General features: G+C 48.2%; 2 protein-coding genes across 2 annotated transcripts in view; both read left to right on the plus strand.

Moving 5' to 3' along the window:
* The first annotated feature begins 1,071 nt into the window (after positions 1 to 1,071).
* The window catches only part of MRPS6 (mitochondrial ribosomal protein S6), a 41,275-nt gene continuing 19,238 nt past the window's right edge, over positions 1,072 to 23,108 (plus strand). Inside the window, exon 1 of the mRNA XM_085075344.1 lies at positions 1,072 to 1,207. Within this exon, the coding sequence (XP_084931470.1) occupies positions 1,163 to 1,207 (45 nt within the window). The 5' untranslated portion in view covers positions 1,072 to 1,162. The remainder of the gene's footprint in view (positions 1,208 to 23,108) is intronic.
* On the plus strand, positions 1,079 to 22,194 carry SLC5A3 (solute carrier family 5 member 3). Its single transcript, XM_085075224.1, has 2 exons — positions 1,079 to 1,207; positions 14,557 to 22,194. Exon 2 carries the CDS (start codon positions 14,851 to 14,853, stop codon positions 16,996 to 16,998), a length of 2,148 nt encoding a protein of 715 aa, XP_084931350.1. The 5' UTR covers positions 1,079 to 1,207; positions 14,557 to 14,850; the 3' UTR covers positions 16,999 to 22,194.

Here is a 23,108-nt window from a genome sequence, read left to right on the forward strand (position 1 = left end):
GATCGGGAAGGTCCTCAGGGTGCTCGGAATTTGGGGAAAGTCCTGGGTGTACTCTGAGTTTGGGGAAGGTCCTAAGGGTGCCCTGAGGACAGGGAATGTCCTGAGTTGTGCATTGGGGAGTTCTGAGGATGAAGTTCTGGTGCTGCTCTGAGTTTGGGGAAGGTCCTGGAGGTGCCCTGAGAAGCTCTGAGGATGAGGAATGCCCTGTGTGTTCCTTGGGAAGTTCTGGGGCTTGGGCAGTTCTGGGGCTGCACTGACGGACTCTACAGACGGGGAAGGTCCCTGTGTGCCCTGCGCAGCTCTGAGAACGGGCGAGTCCCGGCGGTGCACCGAGGTGTGCCGAGGCCGAGGAAGGTTCTGGAAGGGGCCAGGCTGGCAGGGGCAGTGAGCAGCCCGCCCCGGGATGTGTCGGTGCCCAGGGCCGGAGCGCTGCTCCCCAGCCCCGGGAGGTGTCGGTGCCCAGCGCTGCTCCCCAGCCCGGCCAGCCCCGGTCGGTGTCGGTGCCCGTAGCGCTGCTCCCCAGCCCCGGGAAGCTGTCGGTGCCCGTAGCGCTGCTCCCCAGCCCCGGGAAGCTGTCGGTGCCCGTAGCGCTGCTCTCCCGCCCGCCCAGCCCCACACGCGCAGCCCCAGCCCGCCCGGCACGCGCGGGGCGCACGCGGCCATCCCGCCCCTCCTCAGGCTAGCGCGGCCCGGAGCGCGGCGGGGGGAGCGCGGGGCGGCGCAGTGGAAATTTCCACTCCCTGCAGCAGCGGCGGCTCGGCGGCTCGGCGGGGCCGGGGGCGGCGCCGGCCGCGGGGGCAGCGCGGGGTGGGCCCGGCTCGGCTCGGCTCGGCGCGGCTCGGAGCGGCGCTGCCCGCCCGGGGGTCCCGGCCCTCAGGCCGCCGAGCGGGGCGGCCCGGCCCGGCGGGGGCGGCGCCTGGAGCGGGCAGGGCCGGGCCGGTCGAGCGTGCGCAGCTCCTGCGCCCTTTAAGCCGCGCCGCCCCTGCCCGCCCGGGCGTCTGAGCCGCGGGAGCCGCGCGGGAAGGAGCCGCCACAGCGCCGGGACGCGCCTCGCTGCTTCTCCTCCTCCTCCTCCCGTCCCTCTGCTCCTCCTCTCCGGCCTCGCCGCAGCCCCCTCCTCCCCAGCCCGTGCCCCGCTCCTCCCGGCTCTGCCAGCTCTAAGATGCCCCGCTATGAACTGGCTTTGATCGTGAAAGCCATGCAGAGGGTGAGTGAGGGAGAGGAGACGGGAGGAAGGGAGGGAGGCAGGTGGGACTCGCAGACTCCCCTTTGCCCTGTGGTGTCGCCGCGGTGTCCCCTCTGTGTCCCCTCTGTGTCCCCTCGGTGCCCGCTGTCCCCGCCGCACCGCGTGGCCCGGCCTGCCGTGTCGCCCGCAGTGTCGCAGCGTGTCCCCAGCTCCGCGGGGCTCCTCCGTGCCCATCGCCCCTTCCCTGCCCATCGCCCTTCCCTGCCCGCGCCCTCGGAGCCTTGGCTCACTCGCTCCCCGCCAGCCGCAGTCCCCTCTCCCCCTCCCCTCCGGTCCGCAGGTAAGCAGATCCCACGCTTTCCGAGCCAAAGAGATGCGGTTTTCCTTGCCCATCCGCTCGCTCCGTGCTGGAGCAGGCGATCCCGGCCCTTGCCGTGCCCTGCCGGCGCATCCCCCTCTCCCTCTGCAGCACCAGCGCTCTCCATCCCCCTCCCCGCACCTGCGCTGCCATCCCCGGCTGCCCTCCGCTCGGCGAGCCTTGGGGCGAGGGAGAGCGGGGAGAGCAAAGACCTGCTCCAGCCAGCTCCCCCCGTGTGCCAGGGCAGTGCCAGGGCATTGCCAGGGCTGGGTTTCAGCCCGCACCAGTTGAGCGGGGCCGATAGGCTGGGCCGTATCGCCCCCGGGAAGGGGCGCTGGGGGTGGCAGCAGCCGTTGCCGCTGTTTTTTGGCAGCGCGGTGATAACAGAGCTCGGTTAGATGATGCTCTTCCCATTCGGCAGGAGCTGAGTCAATACGCGGGGGGGGAGGGAATGGGGGATGTGTGTGCGTGTGCGTAAAAATAATAATAAAATAGGGCCATCTCCGTGTGGATGGGAGGTTTATTTGGTAAATAGCAGCTGATGCTGGCCCTTCTCTAGTACCTTCTATAGCCTTTGTTTATCTGCTGCTTTCCAGCTTAATATGCAGTGCTGGTGTTGGAATGTAGCAGCACTTGTGCTGGGCTGGAGCCCTCTGATCCAGCCCGGCGTGGATACTCTGGGATTTACCCTTCCTTCCAGCCAGCACCGTTTCCCACCGAGCAGCAGGAGCTCCGCAGCGTGGCCGTGGTTTTTTGGGAATTACGGGAGCACGTCTGGTGTGCCGCATGCACTAGTACATTTCCATTCATTTTACATGGACCATCCACATGTCGGGGCTGGTTTCTCTCTCTTTTTTTTTTTTTTTTTTTTTTTAAATATATTTTTCCCCGTGTTTTAGCTGCAGAAGCTGTAGTAGAGACATCTCACCTGGGTCCTCTAGTGGAGAAATACAGCAGCAGGGAGAAAGCCTGGTGACATTGCTGCACCAGCTCGCCCGGGCAAAAAACGCTGCTTTTCCACCTGCTTGTCAACATGACATTTTGTTTTTCCGATTTTTTTTTTTTTTTTTCCCTTTCCACACCCCTCGCCATGGGTGGATAAGGCAGAGATGTTTTTTGCAGCCCTGCTGTTGGTGTGGGAGATGCTTTAAGCTGGGCAGGCACTGGGAATGCAGGGCAGGACAGAAAGCATAGCAAATCTGCCATCATACTGAGGCAGGAATAAACTGACTTCTCTGAAAGGATGCCATGGAGTGCTCTCTGCTGGAAAGGCTCTCTGGTTTCTAGGATCTGAGCACGGAGATGCAGGGATAAGCTTTTAGCTGTAAGATGCTTCTAATGAGCATCAGTGCACTGGGGATTTAACATCTGCAACCTTTGCCTCTTTGAAGTTGGACTCTCCAGCATGTTCTTTCCAGATGGATGTACCTTTAAGAGGTTTTTTTAGCTCTGTGATTGTGTCCAAACATTTCAGTTTGTGCTGGTGTTTTTAACCCCCCCTTGTTGTAACTCTAAAATTTACAGTCTGTCTGTAGGTGCTGCTATTCTTGTGCTGTTTTCAGTACACCAGGTCTGGGTGCTTTTTGGTGTCCCAATATCGTGCTGCTCCTGCTTTTCTTGTGCCATGAGAACACTTGGAAGTATTTTCTCTAGTGGTTTTATGCTCCGTGGTGCTGCTGGATCCTGGCAGGGGGAGTTGCTCTAATGACCCCTGTAAGCTGTGCATAATCCTGGCTGTAATACTGAGTTACAGAGTTAAGTGATACTGTTACAGAGTTAAGTGAGGCAAAATATGGGGCTAATAAGCCCCTCTGAAATAGTGGAGTGATTCCCTAACTCCTTCCTGTGGATGTTGGGGAGATCACACACAGAGGAATAAAGGAAAGCACCTGGGCAGGTGTTCCCTGTCCCGTCCTGTCAGTCCCTCTGTGGTGGCTGTGTGTCCTGGTGCTGTCTGAGCAAGTGCTGACTCTTCTCTTGGTGTCTGTGATGTCCTTCCTCACCTGTGGCAGCTCCTCTGCCCTCCAAAAAAAAAGCAAACCATTGTCACTTGGCTTCCCTGTGCTTTAAGGCTTGTCCTGAACTTCTCAGAGCTCACTGGCAGCTTGGTGCAAACCTCAGCCTGGAACTTTCCTGCCTCTCTCAGAGGCAAACTTGGTGCTTCTGTGGGGTTTTCCCCACCCACAACTATTCTTTTAATAGTTCCCTTGGCATCCTCAGGGATGCAGGCAGAACAAGTTTTTGTTACTTTCAACCCTGTTGCTCCCTAGCCCTGCTCGTCTCCAAGTTGGGGATCCTTTCCCGTTCTTTCCCTGTGTGTGGCTTCTGTTTGGAGTCTGTTGGGAGGATCCTGGGGCCAGCACATCCCATCCATCCTGCCCGATGCTCTCCTCAGGCTTGGCAGACTCCAGAGCCTCTTCAGCTCTCCTTTTGTGCCTTGAAAATGCAATCCCCAAGAGCTTTGGGAATGGTGGGGGCACGAGGGAAAACTTTCGCTTTGCACTGGTTTCACTTTCCAGCCTTTGTCACTGACTGTCTGCATGTACTTTCCACAAAAAGTCAGGATTTTGTTCTGAAGTCAAAGCTGAGCAGCCTTTCCTTGTCCTCATTTGTGAAAGGTAATGGACTTGGACTAAAATACTGTATTTTTTTATATACTAAAACACAGGATATTTTATACATTGTATATATATGTATAGACACAATCTTTTGTGGGCAGAGACCCCTGTTAGTGACTTTTAGGAAAACAATAATAAAAGTCCTAAAACCAGCCCCCAAATAAATAACCCCCACTACTCTGTGGTGTGTTTGGAGGGTGAGGGGCTTGTGTTGCTGTGTGTGAGTTCATGGAGGAGATGCTTTGGGCAAAGGAAAGCTTGAGTTCCGTGAAACGAAATGATGCATTTTGCCCACACGTGTTGCTTTCCACACTGCAGCATGGAAAGAGCAAATCCTGAGGGGAGCTGGAGGAGTTGGGTGGCAGATTTTTAAGGAAATTCTTATCAGCAGTGTCCAGGTGTTGGCAGACAAAACCTTACCTGCCCTCAGCAGCTCCAGCCAAACCTTGCAGCTGTGCTGGAGGTAAAGGTGCAAAATGAAGACACAGCTGTCCATGGCCTGAATTCCCTGCTCACAACAAAAGCTGAGTTTCTAATGATTCCTGATTTTCTCCCAGGAGAGTCACCTTTGGCTCTGAGTGGGGGGATTGTGGCAGGGCAGCACCTTCAGCAGGGAAGGGCAGTGAATCCTCAGCAGTGAATCCTCAAGAATTATCTGTCACTGGCTGGGAGAGGGGAGCTCTGCAGGGAGGATTCCCATTCCTGCTGAAATTCCCTGGGAGTCCAGGGAAGGGGAAGGAAGGAAAAGCTGGAAATGGCTTCCTGCTGCTCCGAGGATGCTGTGCAGAGTGACCATGGGGTGGCAATGCCAGACCTCTGAGGGCACTGGGCACAGTGTGGGAATCCCACGGTGCTTGAGCATGGAAAAGACCTCCAGGATTGAGTCCAACCTTTCACTGAAGATCCCCACCTTGTCACCCAGAGCACAGCACAGGGACATCTCCCCTCAACAGCACCACTTGGAAACTGGATCTGAATGGGCACTTTGCAAATACCTCCGAGTATTTCACCAAAAATGAGGAAGTTTATAAATATTTTGTTAGCAGTGTGCCCATCTCCCTCACTTCACCTGTAACAAAGATCAAATACAGTCAACCATACAACCCAATTACCTTTTTTTCAGCAAATACCTGGACTAGATCCATCCATCCACCTCTGTAATTAGTTTGGGTTGGAAGGGGCCTTAAAAATCCCCTTGTTCCACCCCCTGCCATGGGCAGGGACACCTTCCACTAGCCCAGCTTGCTCCAAGCCCCTTCCAACCTGGCCTTGGACACCTCCAAATAATAACAACAATAATAATAATCCTGCAGTGAATGTGGGCTCTCATTTCTACAGCCATGTTCTCCCAACACAACTTGTCTTCAGCTGCTGTTTGTTGCTTTTGGAGTGGGTTGCCGTGTTTCCAAAATTCCCTACCTGCTGTGTGGAGATTGTTGGCTATTTTGGGAAAGCCAAAGTAAATGGGCAGTAGTGTTGCCTGACATCTTGACTATTCCACTTAATTGCTGTGTAGGCAGCTGCAGCAATTGGACTTTTGATGTCTGGGTTGCCAGGAAGGAGGGGGGAGAAAGAAGCAGGAAGATACTGTGTTTATTTTATTTTCTTTCCTTTCTGGTGAACCACCTGTTCTTCCAGTGCATCTTCCCCACCCCTCTTCCCAACTGAGCAGGTTAAAATTACACTAAAGTTTTTTGCTCTGCTCCCACTGGCATTTTTAGTAGACTGTAGCAGGCCTGGCAGGGAGGGCTCCTGGAATCAGGGGTGGTGCTGGAAAGGAGACCAAAGCCTGGGAACTAAAAGACACGATCAGAAAACAAGTTCCAGTGTTGACTCTCCCAATGGAGTCACCTTTTTGTTTTCTGCCTTGAGCATTCCAGAAGAAGAACTGGATTTTGAAGCCTGGGAATGATACCCTCTTCCCTGATCTTTGCCATTCTCTGTCTTGGAAAAGCCTGAATTATTGCCAAGTGTGGGATATGTGCCAGGGGCTGAGGGGACACAGAGGGTTATTCTCTTGTACAAAATAATTTCAGTTCATTGCAGGCCTCTGGTGGGATTTCAGTGGGATTTGGCCAATCCCTCTTCAGGGGCAGAGTGGGGTTAACCTTTGAGGTACAACTTCCCTGCTACCTCCTCAGCCATGAACTCTTTGCTCCTGGTTGGGTTTTGTTCCTGAGGTGTTCCCTGGCTCTGGGAACTTCAGCATGGAGCAGATTCTGCCCCTCAACTCTTGGAAGGGAAGGCAGGAGAACCTGTTGTGCTCAAACAGCATTACTGCTCTCCATTGTTGGAAACCCCTCAGACGTGACTGACTCCTGGAAAAGTTGTCCATTGGATCAGTGAGAAAAAGCTGCTCATTCAGCTCCTGTGTGTTTGTGTTTGCTGTCTCCTGATATTCATACATTCCATACTTTGTAACGATGGAAGTTCTGATTTTCTCTGTGTGTTTTTTCAGGAGCTGATTTCTCCAGTTCCCTTGTCCCACAACCACAATTGCCACACCAAAATGCTTTGGTAGTTGTTACATTTTTGCTCAAGTAATTTATCTTTGTTTTTTTTTTTCTTTGCCCGGAGAAGCTGTGGCTGCCCCATCCCTGGAAGTGTTCAAAGTCAGGTTGAAGCAGCCTGAGACAGTGCAAGGTGTCCCTTCCCATGGCAGGGGTGGCACTGGATGAGCTTTAAGGTCCCTTCAACCCAAACCATTCCACGGTTCTGTGATTTATCAGGCTCCATCCATGGCAGGCTGATAATTCCTGGAGCCACAGGCACCCACATCTCCCTGGGTGCAAATCTGGGATGATGGAAGAGTTGTTCATGTGGAAGCAGTTACTTGATGGAGTGTCAAATCCCACCCTCTGTGTCCCTTGCAGGAATCTCTGGGCATCAGGTTGTTCCCTAGAAAAATTCCTGCCCAATGGAGCAGCAGGAATATCCCCAGTGTGCAGTGAGAAGCTGAAAAGCAGGGAAAAATAAAAACACAGAGACAGAGATGCAAAATCAAACTAATCTGGAGAAATGGAATGGGAAAGATGGGAAGTCAATATGTGAAAGTAAGGCAAGGTGTGAGGGATCTGTGCTGTGGCAGCACTGGTGCAAATATTGGTGCTAAAAATGAGATTCTACAGAAAATTCATCAGCCTGGTGAGAAGGGCAGGAAGGAAGTGGATGGTGTAAGTGGCAGGGTCATAAACCCAAGAAATAGGATTGAGGAACTGCATAAGAACTGTTCTGCTATTTTTTAAATCCTGGTTTGACCACCTGCAAGCCAATCCTTGTGTTCAGTTCTGCAGATATCTCAGGAATAGTAAAAAAATGGATACAGGGAGGGAATGTGTTCAATGGAGTTAGTTTTTTAGAAAAATAAATCAATGTTTGGTAGCTTTCAATACACATAATTACAAAGCTTGATGTAGAATATAATTAGTTGTTTTATAACCAACAGAACTTTATTTAACCCTTGTTTTGGTGCCTTGAAATCTCCAAGAAGGATCAGAAGTCTTGCAGTAGCACCAGTCTTGCAGCTGACTGGGAAGCCTGGAGACCCTCAAATTCTTGGATTATTTTTGGATTATCTGATTATCTTGGATTATCATATCAGATCCTGAATTTCTGTCTCACTTTTTCCATCATCCTTGTGACGCTTTATATTCTTCCAAAGATTGTGGGCAGCCATCAATGTGATGGGAATTTGGGGAAGTCCTAAAGAAGCTTAATGAGTCTGGTTTTATTTTTTTTTTCTGTTCTTCCTAGAAATTTGCAGAAGCATTTCCTCCTGGTATTTTGCCCAGTTTCATGGGGACTGACACTGCCATTGCTTCTTTCTCATTTCCCAAGTCACTTCTGCACCCTCCCAGCCAACATCCTCCTCAAGTGGGATGAAGCAGCACATTTTTTAGGCTGGGATTATCCAGTTCCTGCTGCCTGGTGATAACCACCAGCTGGATCACATCTTTGAACCTCCAGCTGAACTAAAGGGGCATCTTCAGCAGTGGCACAGATTTTGCAGCTCTTCTGATATTTGCTTCTAATAAGGTGCAAACTTTGTCCAGAGAACCAAAGTGCTCCCAGATCCACTCCAGAAATCAAATTCTTGGCTGTTCAGGTTTGTTTGACCCATTCTTTAGCTGCTGCTCTGGTGACTAAATACTTCATCTCCTTCATTCCTGCTAGAGGCAGCAAAATGTTTGTGCTGCTGGGTTTTGGGTTGCCAAGAGAAGGGATTGGAGCCTTGGGGCTCAGTGTCCCCCTGCACCTCCCAGAGCAGTGTGACCTGCCTGGGAACTCCTGCCTGCTGCTGTGTGATGCCAGAACCTTCCAGTTCCTGCCAGCCTCTTCCCACTTCTTGAGAATGTCTGCCTTTCCCTATTTGCCCTTGGTTTTGCTGCTGGCCACGTGTGTTGAGCACGTGTCTGCTCCCCTTTTGCTTTCAGTTCCTGTGGAAAAGCACTGTGTCCCGTGGAGGGGTGAACGTCACCTCTCTGTGGTTTCCTGGCTGGGCTTTGTGGTGACAAACGGAGCTCAGGAGGGCCCTGCTGGAGCCACAGCACGGGCAAGATGGCTTCTGCTGATTTCCCAGGGAAGAGTGGCTCAAGTCCTCGCCAGTTTGGGCTCCTTTCACAGAATTCCAGGCTCATTAAGGTTGGCAAAGCCCTCCCAGCCCATGCAGTCCCAGCTGTGCCCAATGGGCACCTTGTCCCCAGCCCAGAGCACTGAGTGCCACAGCCAGGCCTTCCTGGGACACCTGCAGGGATGGGGACTGCAAACCTCCCTGGGCAGCTCCTGCCAGCTCCTTTCCATGGAGAAATTCCTCCAGACAACATTTGTCACCCATGGAAACATAAACCAATTCTTTGGGCTGACAAGGGAAAAAGGAAGCTATTAACTCCTTATTTTCTTTAAATTGATTAAGTGATGGATTAATGTCAAGACCTGGCTAAGATGCTACATCATGTCTAGGTAGGTCTGGGGAAGACAGAAATTCTATCTGGTATCTCTGTATTTTAACAGCTAAAAAGGGACTTTGAGTCTCCTTCCTTCTGTCCCCAGCTTACCCCCCTTCCCCTGCAGGTGTTGGAGTTTTGGGAAGAACAGTGGAAGCAAATCAGTTCCTTATTCCTGGCTCTTGGCAAAGGGAACCAGCCAAGTGTGAATGTCACAGGCAGTGGCATGAAGTGGCTCGGGGAGGGTGATGCAAATTTAGAAAAAAATCCATCTTTTCTTGCTTTGCAAGACTTCTCTTGTGTTCACAGAGTGCAGGAATGTCCTTCCTCTGCCTTCTCCCCCCTCCTTCATTTGAACTTGTGGGACACAGGAATAGGTGTGTTTGCTTGGGATGAGGGGGAAAATGGTTAAAAAAGCCCAGAATGACAACTAAATGATCTCCTGTTCTAACAGTGTCACTCCCAGTGCCCTTGAGCTCCAGTTGGCATCGCATCATTCCAGTTTCTGCTCTGTAATTGTCCACTGAACATCCCATTGCTGACTGGCAAATGCAGTGAGTTCTCTGGGTTTTTTTGGCTCTGGGGTTACTTATTTCTCTCATGTCTCCCTCAGCAGTTGTGTAGAAAAGAATCAAGAAGAATTTCTGGTGGAACAAGCTGCTTTTTTCTGATGCTGCAGTAAAATGAAGACCAGAGCTGGAGTGATTCCTGCCCAAAACAAAAGCTCATTACGTGTTCATAACAACTCCTCTGAGTGAGTGACTCGGTCCTTGCACCTCAAATTGGATTTTTGTGGCAGTGATGATTTATGGAGTTGGCTACTGGGTTTGCCAGGCCAGCAGGAGGTTGATGTGACCATGCAGAGTGTGACCAACAGGTTTAGTCAGGTTGGCTCAGGTAACTGGGAAACGTGGCTCTGTGCTGCTGCAGCCTCCTGAGTTCAGCTCTGGCCTGGCATCAGCAGCTCAACTTATTTATTGGATGCTCCAGGTCAGCCTCTGCCTCTGCTGTCTGTCCCAGGGGGGTTCCTGGCATGTTCCTCTGCCCCAGCTCCTGGTTTGCAGGGAAAAGCCTGGAACTGCTGCCCTGGATGCTGAGGGCTCTGTTGAGCAGCTGCCAAGCATAGCCAAGGATAGCCCCTGCTTCCTCAAGGGCATGTGCTACATAATTTATGTATCACTTACTCCATGAAGAGCTTCAGTGCTCCTTTTTTGTGTTCTGGAGTGCTGCAGTAAATGGAACGAAGCTTTTCCTCCTTTACTTTTTTTTTCCCCTGAGATTTCTTTTTTCCCCTGAGGCTGCCCTGTGTTTATTGTGAAGGACTAGACAGGTAGGAACTCACAGATGTGTCCATGGCAGGAGTGTGAGGAGTCTGGAAAACACACACTGTACAGACCCTGCTCAAGGCACGAGACTTCTGTTGCTTATTAATTTTTTCTCTGGCAGAGAGTTAATATTTTCCATGATCCTGGCAATCTGGACAGATTTCTTCCACACAACAGAGTTGTTCAGTAGGTAAATGCTACAGGTTTGAGTTAAAATACTGCTTGAAGGTGGAGAGGGATAATGTTGTTTCCAAGAAAGACTCAAAGCTACTTGGAAATCTGTGAATTTGTACTTCATTTGCTTACAGCAGTAGCAGTGGATACTAGGTGGGGATAAACTTTTGGGATCTGCATCCCCAAATTAACCCTTAAAACACTGGGATTGGTGAGGAGAAAAGGGAAGTCAGCTCAGAAACTTCCATCTGCCGAAAAGCCGACAGAGCTGAGAACAAATAGTGGCTTCAGGGCTGGAGCAGTTGGGTTCTGGCATGTTTTAAACACCCTTTTTATTAGAAAAGCACTGTGGAGAAAGTTTTCCTTTAGAACGATCATACAAATTTCTCCTCAAAATCCCACCCTGGGTCTGCTTCACATTATGAAATCTCTCTTCAGGGACTTGCTTGGGGTTTTTTTTTCCCCCTTAAGGAGCAGGCTGGGTGTTGTAGAGACATATGCATTGTTTCACCAGAGCTGCAGCCTCTATCTCCAGACAAGAGGGAAGCACATTGTTTTGTGTCTTTGATATGATCCAGCCAGAAAACAGCCTCAGGGAAGAAAATTCCCAGTCCTTGGCAGCAGCTCTGTCTTTCTGTCTTTTTTTTTCTTCCCCCCTGTCAGTGCCATAATGTTCACTGTTCTAATAACTCAGGATTAAACTCACATGGGGCATCTCAAAAGTCCTTTGTAAGACTTGAGGTCAGAACTTGCTGAAAGTTCAGAGGGACGAGTCTCATTTTCCTAATGAAGAAAAAAGTTCCAGGGTTATTTTGGAATTAGGTCTTAAGAAACTGGTACAAGAAGCTACTTCAGTGCTGTAATTTAGTGACAGTGCAGCAAATTTGTGGTGTGGCTGCTGGAAACTTTCCACCTTCCAGCTCAGGCCAACTGAGCCCTGCAAAACTCAGGTGTTGGTCAAATCTGGAATTGGATTATTTCAGGTGCATGGTCTGGCTGTATCTTCCTATAGAAAACGCTCCAGGAACTTCACATGTTGTTTATTTTGGTTGGAGTGACTTAATTGAGGAATGTCACAATTTATTTGAGGGCAGCTGCATCTAATACTGACCCACTTGTCAGAGGGTTTGGATGCTGGAATTACAGGAGGTTTGGATTCCCAGGGACCTTCAGGCCCATCCAGTCTCACTCCCAGGAATGGTGCAGCCACAGCTTCCCTGTTAACATCCTGTTTATAGAAACACTGAACTGAATACTTTTGGGATCAAATAGAATTGGTTTTAGCAAATATTTTTGTGGTTTCTCCATATTACTCCATAGGATACCTGTGGAAGGTCATTGATGAACCTACAGGGAAGATGGTGGGGGTGAATTGAAGTTGAAATCAAACATTTTTCAGTAATGAGAAGGACAACAGAAGAAGGAAAATATAGATTATTACCACTTCTTTACCTTGCTGTTCTTGGGTTTTATGTAGAGTAGTTTTTCTTCTTTTTATCATGTCTGAGTAAAATCTCTTCTTCCCTTTCCCTTCAAATATTTGTAGTTTTGGTATAAACATACCGTAGTTGAAAATTTAGCTGAATATAGCAAAAGACACAACACTATTAAAGTGTTGCTCCAAAGTGCTTAAAACTAAGAATAGTCCATTAAACTTGGCTCTGACTGCGTCATCTGATGTGAAGTGTTTATAATTTTGGGTTGGATTAAGCTATTAGACCATTTAACTACTCCTGTATTTGCGGGTGGGGAGAAATGTGAATTCTTTTGTGGAAGAATTGAAAATACATCTGTGGTTTGAGGCTTCTGAGGAATGATAAATTTAGCCCAGTGCTGTAATCAGTCTGTTTTGTGCCATGTCTCCTTAGTCTCTCATTATTGGCTGTAATTCCAGCAGAAGGAATATCTCTATTCTCAAGTGGGTTTGTGGTGCTGGGGGGAACCCTTATTATTTTCTTTTTTTTTGTAAAATTATTCTCCTGAAAAACAGCTGGATCATGCAAATGACACGATGGTGGATATTTCTCCTTAAGGTTGAAGTTGTGGTTTGCTGGGAGCTATTTTTAAAATCCATGAGGAGTTGCACGTTTTCACCTCAACACCACTGCTACCTTCAACACAGCATGTGCATTTTCAGCCTTAACTCTCTTGGAATTTGAAATGCTTTTATTGACCCTTTAAATAAACCCAATATATTACAGGGATGCTAAATGAGAAACCGACCAAATATTAGAATATGTTATCAGGCTGTTTGTATTAATCATTAATTAATGGGGAAATGGGAGCTTCAGCCTCGTGCCAGAGAATGAGCTGGAAAGGGATGCCTGGAGCTGATGCCTGTAGGACTTGTGAGACTTTATGGGGTTTTTGTGCCTTTACTGGTGTGTGGGAAAGGGGAGTGGAGTCAGACCCTGTTCCTCACCTCCTGTAGTAATCTCATTGTTACTACTAAAGCTTTGTGTTCTGATCTTTAGACTAAACCTGTTCTTTGCTTTGGTCTTCCCTTCCCGTGGCCATTGGGTGTGGGAAAGAGAAGAATGCTGTGTCAGCTCTCTCTAAACCCATCAAAAGCTTTTGGGTTCATAGAGGTGAACGAGGCCCTGGGATGGAATTCCCAGAGAAGCTGTGGCTGCCCCTGGATCCCTGGCAGTGTCCAAGGCCAGGCTGGACATTGGGGCTTGGAGCAGCCTGGGACAGTGGAAGGTGTCCCTGCCATGGCAGGGGTGGCACTGGATGGCTTTAAGGTCCCTCCATTCCAAACCATTCCATGATTTTGTGATACCTCCCAAGGCATCAACAGGAGACAGGAGCACATCCCAAATCCGTGAGGGAGGTGGGAGCACCGTGCAGCTCCTCAGTGCCCCTTCCTCTCCCACCTCTCTGCCACCAAGTCTTTATTGTCCCCTTCCCTCCACTTCCAGGCTTCAGTCCTCCTTGCCAAAATGAGTTTGGTTTCCCTGACATGCTTTGGGAGACTGTCAGGTGGGATTGGGAATTCGGGAAGAGATTGGCAGGGGATGCTTTGCCTCCATACCTTCCACCTCTCCGTGCTGGGAATGGGAATGGATGCTGGGAATGGGAATGGATGCTGGGAATGGCCCTTCCATGCATCTTCCCAGCTGTGACTGCTGCCAGAATCCACCCCAGTGCTCCCTCCTGTGTCTCTGATACCCACAAAATCCCAGGCATGAGTATCCAGAGGCACTGGCTGTTAAATGGGATGTCAGGTGGAGTTTTTCTTCTGCTTGAATGGGATGTTTTCTCCCCTTGGATCACCTGGGATGTGTGTGGAGAGCTTTCCAAGTGAAAAATAACCCTGTGGTTATCTGTACCCCAGACAGGAGCAAACTCACCTCAAAACCTGCGGAATAACCTTGATTCTCCAGCTGATTTGAAATGGATGTTGTTCTTTGACAGCGCTGTGATCTCACTTTGATTTTTTTAACAGCCAGCTGCTGCCTCAAGTGTATTCCTGTGGTGCCAGGATCTGCCAGGCTTTGGGGGGTGCAGTGCAGGAAATGCTGAGCCAGGTTTGGGCTCCGTAGTGGTTGTTATTTCAGTTGCTTTAATTTTATTTTCCTAAGATTGCTTGAAAGAGGAAGACCTGGTTAGCAGTTTGAGAAGGAGACTTGTGAGACATCGGAGTTGAAAAAAAAAAAAAGAAAATGTGTTTTTGTTGCTTGCCTTGTTCTGGGGAATTTGGGTCACTCAATCCTCCCGAATTGCTGCGTCTCTGAAGGTACCTGTAACCATTGAAGTTGACTTGCAAAAGGCTTTTACCACTTAGCCCTACAAATATTTAATGATGTCTGTTATGGATTGCAGGAAATATAAAGGGGGAAAAATCTGTGGTGTTCAGTGATTTGTTTTACTACACTTCAAATTTTTTCTCATTACTTCATGAAATTCCTCTCTAATTCAATCTTTGTCTTTTGTCTTTGCTGCCTTGCAGGGTTGGTACAGTAGGCCTCACTAAACTTAGCTGCAACTAAGAATTTCTCCTACATCAACTGAGTTAAGGCTGATGCTCTTGTGGAATGTGGATTAAAAGTGCGTGCTAAGTTCCCAAATTTGAGAAGCGGAGAAAAGTAAATGTACCACTGCCACCAGCATCAGGACAGCAAACCAAGGGACAAAGAATTTGACCCGCTGTGTTGATTTTGGTTAAAACTGGTTCACGTGGTGCTTAAGAGACGTTGGCTGGGGGGCGAGAAGTGGACGTCAGCGAAGGCTTTTTGGTTACAAAATGAGGGCTTCTTTGGAGGCAGCAGACATTGCCATTGTGGCCCTGTACTTCGTGCTTGTAATGGGCATAGGTTTCTTTGCCATGTGGAAAAACAATCGGAGCACCGTGAGTGGCTACTTTTTGGCAGGGCGTTCTATGACCTGGGTAGCTATCGGGGCCTCGTTGTTTGTGAGCAATATTGGAAGTGAACATTTCATTGGGCTCGCAGGATCTGGAGCGGCGAGCGGATTCGCCGTAGGCGCGTGGGAATTCAACGCCTTAATGCTTTTGCAGCTTTTGGGATGGGTCTTCGTGCCAGTCTACATCCGGTCGGGAGTGTACACCATGCCCGAATACTTGTCCAAGCGGTTCGGAGGGCATAGGATTCAAGTCTATTTTGCAGCGTTGTCTCTAATTCTTTATATCTTCACCAAACTCTCGGTTGACTTGTATTCAGGGGCGCTTTTTATCCAAGAGTCCCTAGGGTGGAACCTCTACCTGTCGGTGATCCTGCTGATCGGAATGACGGCGCTGCTGACCATCACCGGAGGGCTGGTGGCCGTCATCTACACGGACACCCTGCAGGCCCTGCTGATGATCATCGGGGCCCTCACGCTCATGGTCATAAGCCTCATAGAGGTCGGCGGCTTTGAAGAAGTCCAAAGGAGGTACATGCTGGCGACACCCAATATCACCTCCATCCTCCTAACCTACAACATCTCCAACACCAACTCCTGCAACGTCAACCCCAAGCCCGACTCTCTCAAAATGCTGCGCGAGCCGACGGACGAAGACATTCCCTGGCCAGGATTCCTGCTGGGACAGACCCCGGCCTCGGTGTGGTACTGGTGCGCCGACCAAGTCATCGTGCAGAGAGTCCTGGCCGCCAAAAACATCGCTCACGCCAAAGGCTCCACCCTCATGGCCGGCTTCCTGAAGCTGCTGCCCATGTTCATCATCGTGGTGCCGGGGATGATCTCCCGCATCCTCTTTGTGGACGACATCGCCTGCATCAACCCCGAGCACTGCTTCCAGGTGTGCGGCAGCAGGGCCGGCTGCTCCAACATCGCCTACCCGCGCCTGGTGATGCGGCTGGTGCCCGTGGGGCTGCGCGGCCTCATGATGGCCGTGATGATCGCCGCCCTCATGAGCGACCTGGACTCCATCTTCAACAGCGCCAGCACCATCTTCACGCTCGACGTCTACAAGCTCGTCCGCAAGAGCGCGACCTCCCGCGAGCTCATGGTCGTGGGCAGGGTGTTCGTGGCCTTCATGGTGGTCATCAGCATCGCCTGGGTGCCCATCATCGTGGAGATGCAGGGCGGCCAGATGTACCTCTACATCCAGGAGGTCGCGGACTACCTGACCCCGCCGGTGGCCGCCCTGTTCCTCATGGCCATCTTCTGGAAGCGCTGCAACGAGCAGGGGGCTTTCTACGGCGGCATGGCCGGGTTTGTCCTGGGGGCTCTGCGCCTCATCCTGGCCTTCGTCTACCGCGCTCCCGAGTGCGACAAGCCGGACACCAGGCCCGGCTTCATCAAGGACATCCACTACATGTACGTGGCCACGGCCCTGTTCTGGATCACCGGGGCCGTGACGGTGGTGGTCAGCCTGCTGACGCCGCCGCCCACCAAGGAGCAGGTCAGGACCACCACCTTCTGGGCGCTGATGAAGCGCAGAGCGCCGGAGAGCTCCGCCAAGGAGGAGGAGCTGTACCAGGAGCAGGAGAAGAGGGTCCTCAAGTGCAGCGCCAACCACGTCATTCCCAACGGGAAGTCGGAGGAGAACATTAAAAACATGAAGCCCGAGGACATCAACCTCTTGGTGACGTCCAGGGATGACAGCAACCCGGTGAGCTCGGTGAGCCACTCCGAGGTGGAGACGCCCGTGGATTGCTATTCCAACGGACAGGCGGCCCTGATGGGGGAGAAAAAGCAGGAGGAGGAGGAGGAGGAGAGGGAGCACACGGGGAGACATTTGAAATTCATAGATTGGTTCTGTGGCTTTAAAAGTAAAAACATGAACAAGAGAGTGGTTCGGGAGGTCGAGGAAGAGACTGTTTGTTTACAAATGCTGGAAGAGACTCCAAAAGTTAAACTATTACTAAATACTGGACTGGTCTGTGTCTGTTCGCTTGGAATCTTCATGTTTGTCTACTTCTCTTTGTGAGTGAATAGCGAACTTTTAAGGGTATGGCTTAAACATACAGAAGTTGATACAGGTCTCTGGAGGTTTTTGGTTTTTCTTTATTTTTCTTTTTCTTTTCAAACAACATAACCACAACCCAGGCATTGTTTACGCTATAATTGTAAGATCAACTCAGCTTTAGCCTATTTCGAGACCATTTGAGATGTGTTGTCCTCCCTCTGCTGAAAGCAGAACCTGTCCTGTGGTGGCTTTTTCTTTTTTCCCTTTTGTGTTGTTGGTTGTTTTTTGGTTGTTTCTTTTTTTTTTTTTTTTCCATTTGCAGCACTAACCTTTTGTTTTTCTGTGTATAAATATACCAAAGGCAGGCAGGTGGCTGTGTTTGAAGTCAGGCAGTTACAGCTCAGTCAGCATTAAGTGAAGATAACAGGCAATCAGTTACCAGTGTGTAAAATCTGAGTGATTAAAGCTGGGCCAAAAGATTATTAAATGCAGAGCTGTGATGCACATTTATAAAAGAACTATTACCCTGGCCAACTTAGCACTTTTTATTTACACTCACTGCTTTTTTTTTTTTTATCTTTTCAGTTTCTCATTTCTCTTCTGGCAACAACAGGAAGCTGTTGTGTCTCATTTTATAGCACTTAAAACATGATAGCTCTTAGCAGCTTTCTGCCTTTGTTTTTTTATTCTTTGTAAGGAAATTTTTATCTTTTGATTTTTATCCACTGTAAATTCCACGACTGAAAAAAGTTGCTGTATTTAAAAAAAAATAAAAATAAAAAACCCCAAAACTCCAACAAAATAAGCCTGGAGATGACAAACTGTCAGTGGACGAGGAGGAAAAAGAAATACCCTTTCTGTGGGGTTTGTAGTCCGTTGAAATTGAAGAATCCCAGAATTTTTAGGGTGGGTTTGGGATGTCTCTGGAAAGGGAGACTCCAGCCCCTCCCTGGGCAGCTGTTCCAGGGCTCTGCCCCCTCCTCGGAAAGAAACTTTTTCTCAGGTTTGGGTAGAACTTCTTGAATTTCAATAAATGGCCAAAAAGATTCATTCAGCCTCCAAACCTTCAGGACTTAGTTAGGAGTAAGTAGCCTCATTTTGGGGGAAATCCTGCTTGTAGTTTCTACCCCATGGGAAAAAGAGAACTGAAAAACTTGTTCACCCTGCAGAAGGGTTTTCCTCTGCTGTGTCTGGGAGGAATCTCTGCAGTCCTGGTGCTGCAAGGGGAAAATAACAACTGGGAAGGCAAGGAAGGGGAAATGGGGGAGGGAGGTGAGAGTGCTCCTTGTTTTCCAGAGTCCTTCTGCCTCATGTCTTCTCCCACTTCCCCTTTCACCTTGGTCAGACCTTTTTGGGTTTTTGTTTTGAGCAATTCCAGAATGCCTGAGCTTGGAAAAGCCCTCCCAGCTCACTGAGTTCAACCTGTGCCCAATGCCCACCCTGTCACCAGCCCAGAGTGCCACATTGCCTGGCCACCTCCAGGGCTGGGCAGTCAGCCCCTTCCCATGAGTGACCTTTCTGGGAAGCAATTCCCTCCCTCCTCAGAGATATCCCCAGGGGTTCAGTGGCAGGGGACAGGGAGTGCGTGCAGCCCTAATCTGTGTCACCAATTGAGGTCTGTCCTGGCCTCGGGATTTTTCCAAAACAGTGCATTCCTCCCAGGCAGTCACAGCTATTTGTAGGTCTCCAGGTGCTGAGGATGTTTTCTCCTGAGGGTTGGATGGCCAGGCAGGGAGGAGCAGTTCCCAGGTGTGGAGGATGTGTGTGCAGCACACATCATGTCGGTGCTCTCATCCTTCCCCAAGGTTTTGGGAGCTGCACTTCCAGGATGAAATCCTTCCCTCTCCAAGACAGAGCTGTCATATCCAGGCTTTCCACGGAAATAATTCCTCCACTTGTCTTTGCTCCTGAGCTCATCAGGAGAGCAGGAACTGGCTGGGCCAAAATCAGGCTGAGGGACCATTTGGAGTGCTCACCAGAACCAGTTCAGGGGTCCAGCCACATTTCCTTGGCACATAAACACGAATCAATCCCTGGGGGTGAAACCATTTTGTAGAGGTGAATTTTGGGTCAATCCTGCCTTTGACCGCTGGAGAAAGTTTGCTTTTCCAGTGGTGCCATCCACGTGGCTTTCAGTAGATCATTCACATTTTCAGATAAAAGGATTCACTTCTATTTTTGGGGTGGTTTTGTTTGTTTTGGTGGTATTTTTATATCAATAGAATCTCATTCATTCCAGAACTTTGACCAGAGGCTGAGTTGCCCCACTTTCTCCACTTGGTTTACTTGTTGCTGCTGGGAAGTAGAGCTACTCCCAAGTGGAGAACTTGGAGTGTTGTTGCAATATTTGTAGAAGAGGAGTCACCACATCAGGTGTTGACGTTGCTGCCAATGTGATAGGACACATTTTCGTACCATTTGTGTGGCCAGCTGGGTTTGGAAAAAATATTTAAAATCCGATGTGAAATAATGGCACCTCAAGTTACTTCATCAGTGGGCTGAGCTGTGAGGGATGATGTGATGTAAAAAGCAGGGAATTGTTTCCCTACAGGACAAAATAACTGAGGGCAACGTTTGATCATAGTGGGATGAAAAAACACCAACTTGTGGCGGGTAAAGAGAATTTCAGTCCAACCATACCTTGTGGCTCAAAAGCCTGATTTGCCCCAGGGAAGGAGACTGAAGTCCCTTTGTCACGCAGCACCGATCCCAGCGGCTGGCACTGGGATTTTCCAGGCTGCTCCTCTTTGCCCTCGACTTTGCCACCACCTGGGACGCCAGGTCAGCTCAGGGACCCTTTGGCTTGGCTCCATCGCCCCTGCCCTGTGCTGTTCCCCAGGGTGCCTTACCAGGGTGGGTGGGCAGCTGAAGGCACGGCTGGAGGAGGCTCTGCCAGTGCTTCCAAAGGCTTCTCCCTGGTGTCATCCCTCTGCCCCTCCCCGAGCCATTTGCCCCTCAGAGAGGACATTGGAAGGGTTAAAGGACAGGATTCCCGTGTCCTGCTCGGTCAGATCCATGGGGAAATACCCTTGGCTGTGGAAGGAACTCGAGTCCTTCCCAAATGCACTGTGGAGCCCGAGATGCTCCATCTCCCCCTTGGTTTCTTCTCCCTTGTGCTCCACTAACGAGCTGCCACATTAATCACCCTGCTGATTGGCAGGCAGGATCACCATTAATTACTAACCTGCCTCCCCAGCCCATCTTTGGACCTGGTCTAGTGAAGCTTTCAAGGCAACTCTTCCTGCAGTGCTTTTTCTCTTCAGGTGTTCTCCGTGCTCCTCTGCAGCCTCATTCTGTCCTAGAGGTCCTGGAAGTTGCTGATCTTCTTTGCTGCATAAAAACCACTTAATCAAAAGCCTTTATTATTAAAGAAGAGATATTTCTAAGGGTTCCAAGCAAGCTGCCTGCTGGTGAGAAGGACCTTGTGTAGGAGAAGGGATTTTTTATAGCGTAAACAAGCCTTTGCTGAGGGGGGGAAGAAGTTGATGAATTTGGGGTGAAACACCCAATTTTTTGGTCCAGCAGAACCACAGAGTGTTTCCCAGGATGGACAATCAGCTCCATGAATTTAGTTGCCTGGCCTCCTCCCCCTGGGTGGGGCTGGTTGTGCTTCTGTCTTGCAGCAATGGGTTTATTTATTATTGCCTTGAGCTTAGGATGACAAGTCTTGGAAAACTGAGTTTGGAATGACAGCTTTTTTCTTTTTTTTTTCTTATTATTTCCCTTAACTTATTTTTCTGGTAAGATGTTTGAATTTTGCTCCTGGAAATGGTAGAAGCCTTTTATTTAAAAAAGAAAAAAAAAAAAAGGAGAGAGAAAAAAAAAAGAAAAAAGAGAAAAAAATTTAAAAAATAAAAAAGAAGAGGCTTCTTGAGAGTTTAATACATTTTGGGAGACTGTTCTTATTTAAGTTTTTTTTATAACTGATTTGATGCTATTCTCTGCCAAAGTTTAGAGGTTTTTTTGTTGTTTTTTTTTTTAAATAATTTTTCCTATTTAGCTTTTAGGGAAAGGAAACGGTGCGAGATTGTAAGAAATAAAAAAATGGCCTTCCTTATCTTCCGTATATTGTGTATTTTTTACTTCTCCACTTGTGTGTGTTCCCTGATCCCAGAAGGGCCAGGATGAGACTTCTGATGAGAGTCATGAGCCCTGTAACCCAGGAGAGAAAAAGGATTTATTTCCACGAGGTTACAGTGGAGGGGGCAGAGCCACCCAGGCAGCTCTGCCAGCGCTTAGGAGATGCTTGCGACTTTAAAACAGCTTTATTTTTTTTATATATCTATTTTTTTAAATCCTGAGATAGAGGAGGTGTTGGGAATTGTTCCCTTTCAGAGAACAGGAGATATGGAAGAAGAAGCTGGAGTTGCCAAGCTCCAGCTTTTTTGAGGAAATCTTTGGATTTAGCATGTACAGAGAAGCAAAATTACTCATCTGTTAATTTGGTATTCTGTATGTTCTGTGCCCTTAAATGTAATTGTTTTGAAAATAAAACTAACCTTGTTATGTGATGTTAAAAGCAGACTTCTGTGCAATGTTTTAATTTTTTTTTTTGTTTTGGTTTTTTAAAGAAAATGTTTGTATATAATTAAATGGTTTAATGTGCTTTAATTGGCCTAAGGTAAAGAGTAGTCCTAGAATGTAAAACATATATAATTAGAATTTCTGATTTCACTGTGAGATCTCTGAACTCTTGGTTTGTTTTCTGGGGTTTTTTTTGTTCTTTTTATGCAAAAGTGATTTTGTTTTGTTTACAAAACACTTTCTCTTCGATTTCTTTCCTGGTGTTGGTTTCAAGGCATTTGCTTCACTTCTGTTCCAATCTTGAACTCATGGTATAGTGACATCTGGTGACACTTGGCATTCTCAGTTCCACTGTGTAAAGTCAGACACTTTGAGCAAAAACTGGCGGTGAAATGACAATTCTGTGTCTAGGAATATACACGTTTTTAAAAATGAGGTGGTTATAAAAATAGTTGCTGTGCAAAATGTTAGTAGTCTTCTTCAAGAAGAAAGCAAAATTTTCTAATCTCACTCGAGCAGTCTCTCCATTCATCATCTTCTTTTTTAAAGCACAGTGTCAAAGTGATGCTGCTTTACCTTGTATCTCTGAGACAAAAAAAAAATAATGTTTTTTTAGATATCTGTGAAGTATTTTTGGGTTTTGTTGCTGTTGTATTTTTCTGCAGATTTTATATAAAATACCAGTTAACGAACTGCCTTTTTTTGTTGGTTTTTTTTTAAACTCTCTAAAAAAAATACATTTCAGACCAAAACCAAATGATATCATATAGCATTTGAAACCTGCCTTTTTCCTTGTCCCTTGGTTGTTTTTTTGGAAATAAGCCAAATGGGCATGTAGATAAGATCACTATAATGGATCCAGGTCTCTTTTGGTAAAGTGTTATTTAAAGGTCTGTTAAGATCTTCTAAGACAATATACTGAAGAAAAAAAAAAAACAACTTTACTGTAGTAGGAATATAGATTTAGAAGTGTTAATGAGATTAATACAGCTTAATTATATTGTAAGTTGCTACTGTCCTTAATGACAAGCTTTTTGTCATAGAAACGATGTATGATAAATTAATTTTGGTCTAGTGTATAGAATTATCATATTGCTATCAATCTTTGAAGTAAATCTGATGCAAAATTTTCATAGTTAGCATTGCTGGCCCTGTGTATACTGTTCTTTGTATACTGTATGCATATTATTTTGCCTCCTGCATTAGTCTTCAAACTAAAACTCTTATTAGAGAGTATTTGGATACTTCAGACTGTGTTTCTTGCAGTTTACATTCCTTTACCATGGCATTTTTGTCCTGTCTCAAAGTATTGTATGGAAATGTTTCAAAACTTCTGTACAAAGTTTCAATAAAAATAGAGAAAAAAAAAAAAGAAAAAAAAGAAAAAAAACAAAACCAAACTGACCAACCCACCAGAACAGAGATTTGTGGAACTGTTTTGGAGTATTTTGCTTTCAGTAAGCTCTGCGTCCCTTTAGGTAAAGATATTCCCATTTTTCCTCGTTTTTCCAAGGCAAAACCAAACTGGGATCTTCAAAAGAGCAGGAATGACTTCAGGATCCCAAATTTGGCTGTTGTGGGGAGGTTGGGCTGGGCTGGGCTCTGGG

This window comes from Lichenostomus cassidix, chromosome 1 (assembly GCF_008360975.1).
Source record: "Lichenostomus cassidix isolate B80296 chromosome 1, HeHo_3.0, whole genome shotgun sequence".
NCBI lineage: Eukaryota > Metazoa > Chordata > Aves > Passeriformes > Meliphagidae > Lichenostomus > Lichenostomus cassidix.

Bases quoted from the DNA above. Each gene is read 5' to 3' on its own strand.
- SLC5A3 (XM_085075224.1), top strand. From the start codon at position 14,851: ATGAGGGCTTCTTTGGAGGCAGCAGACATTGCCATTGTGGCCCTGTAC.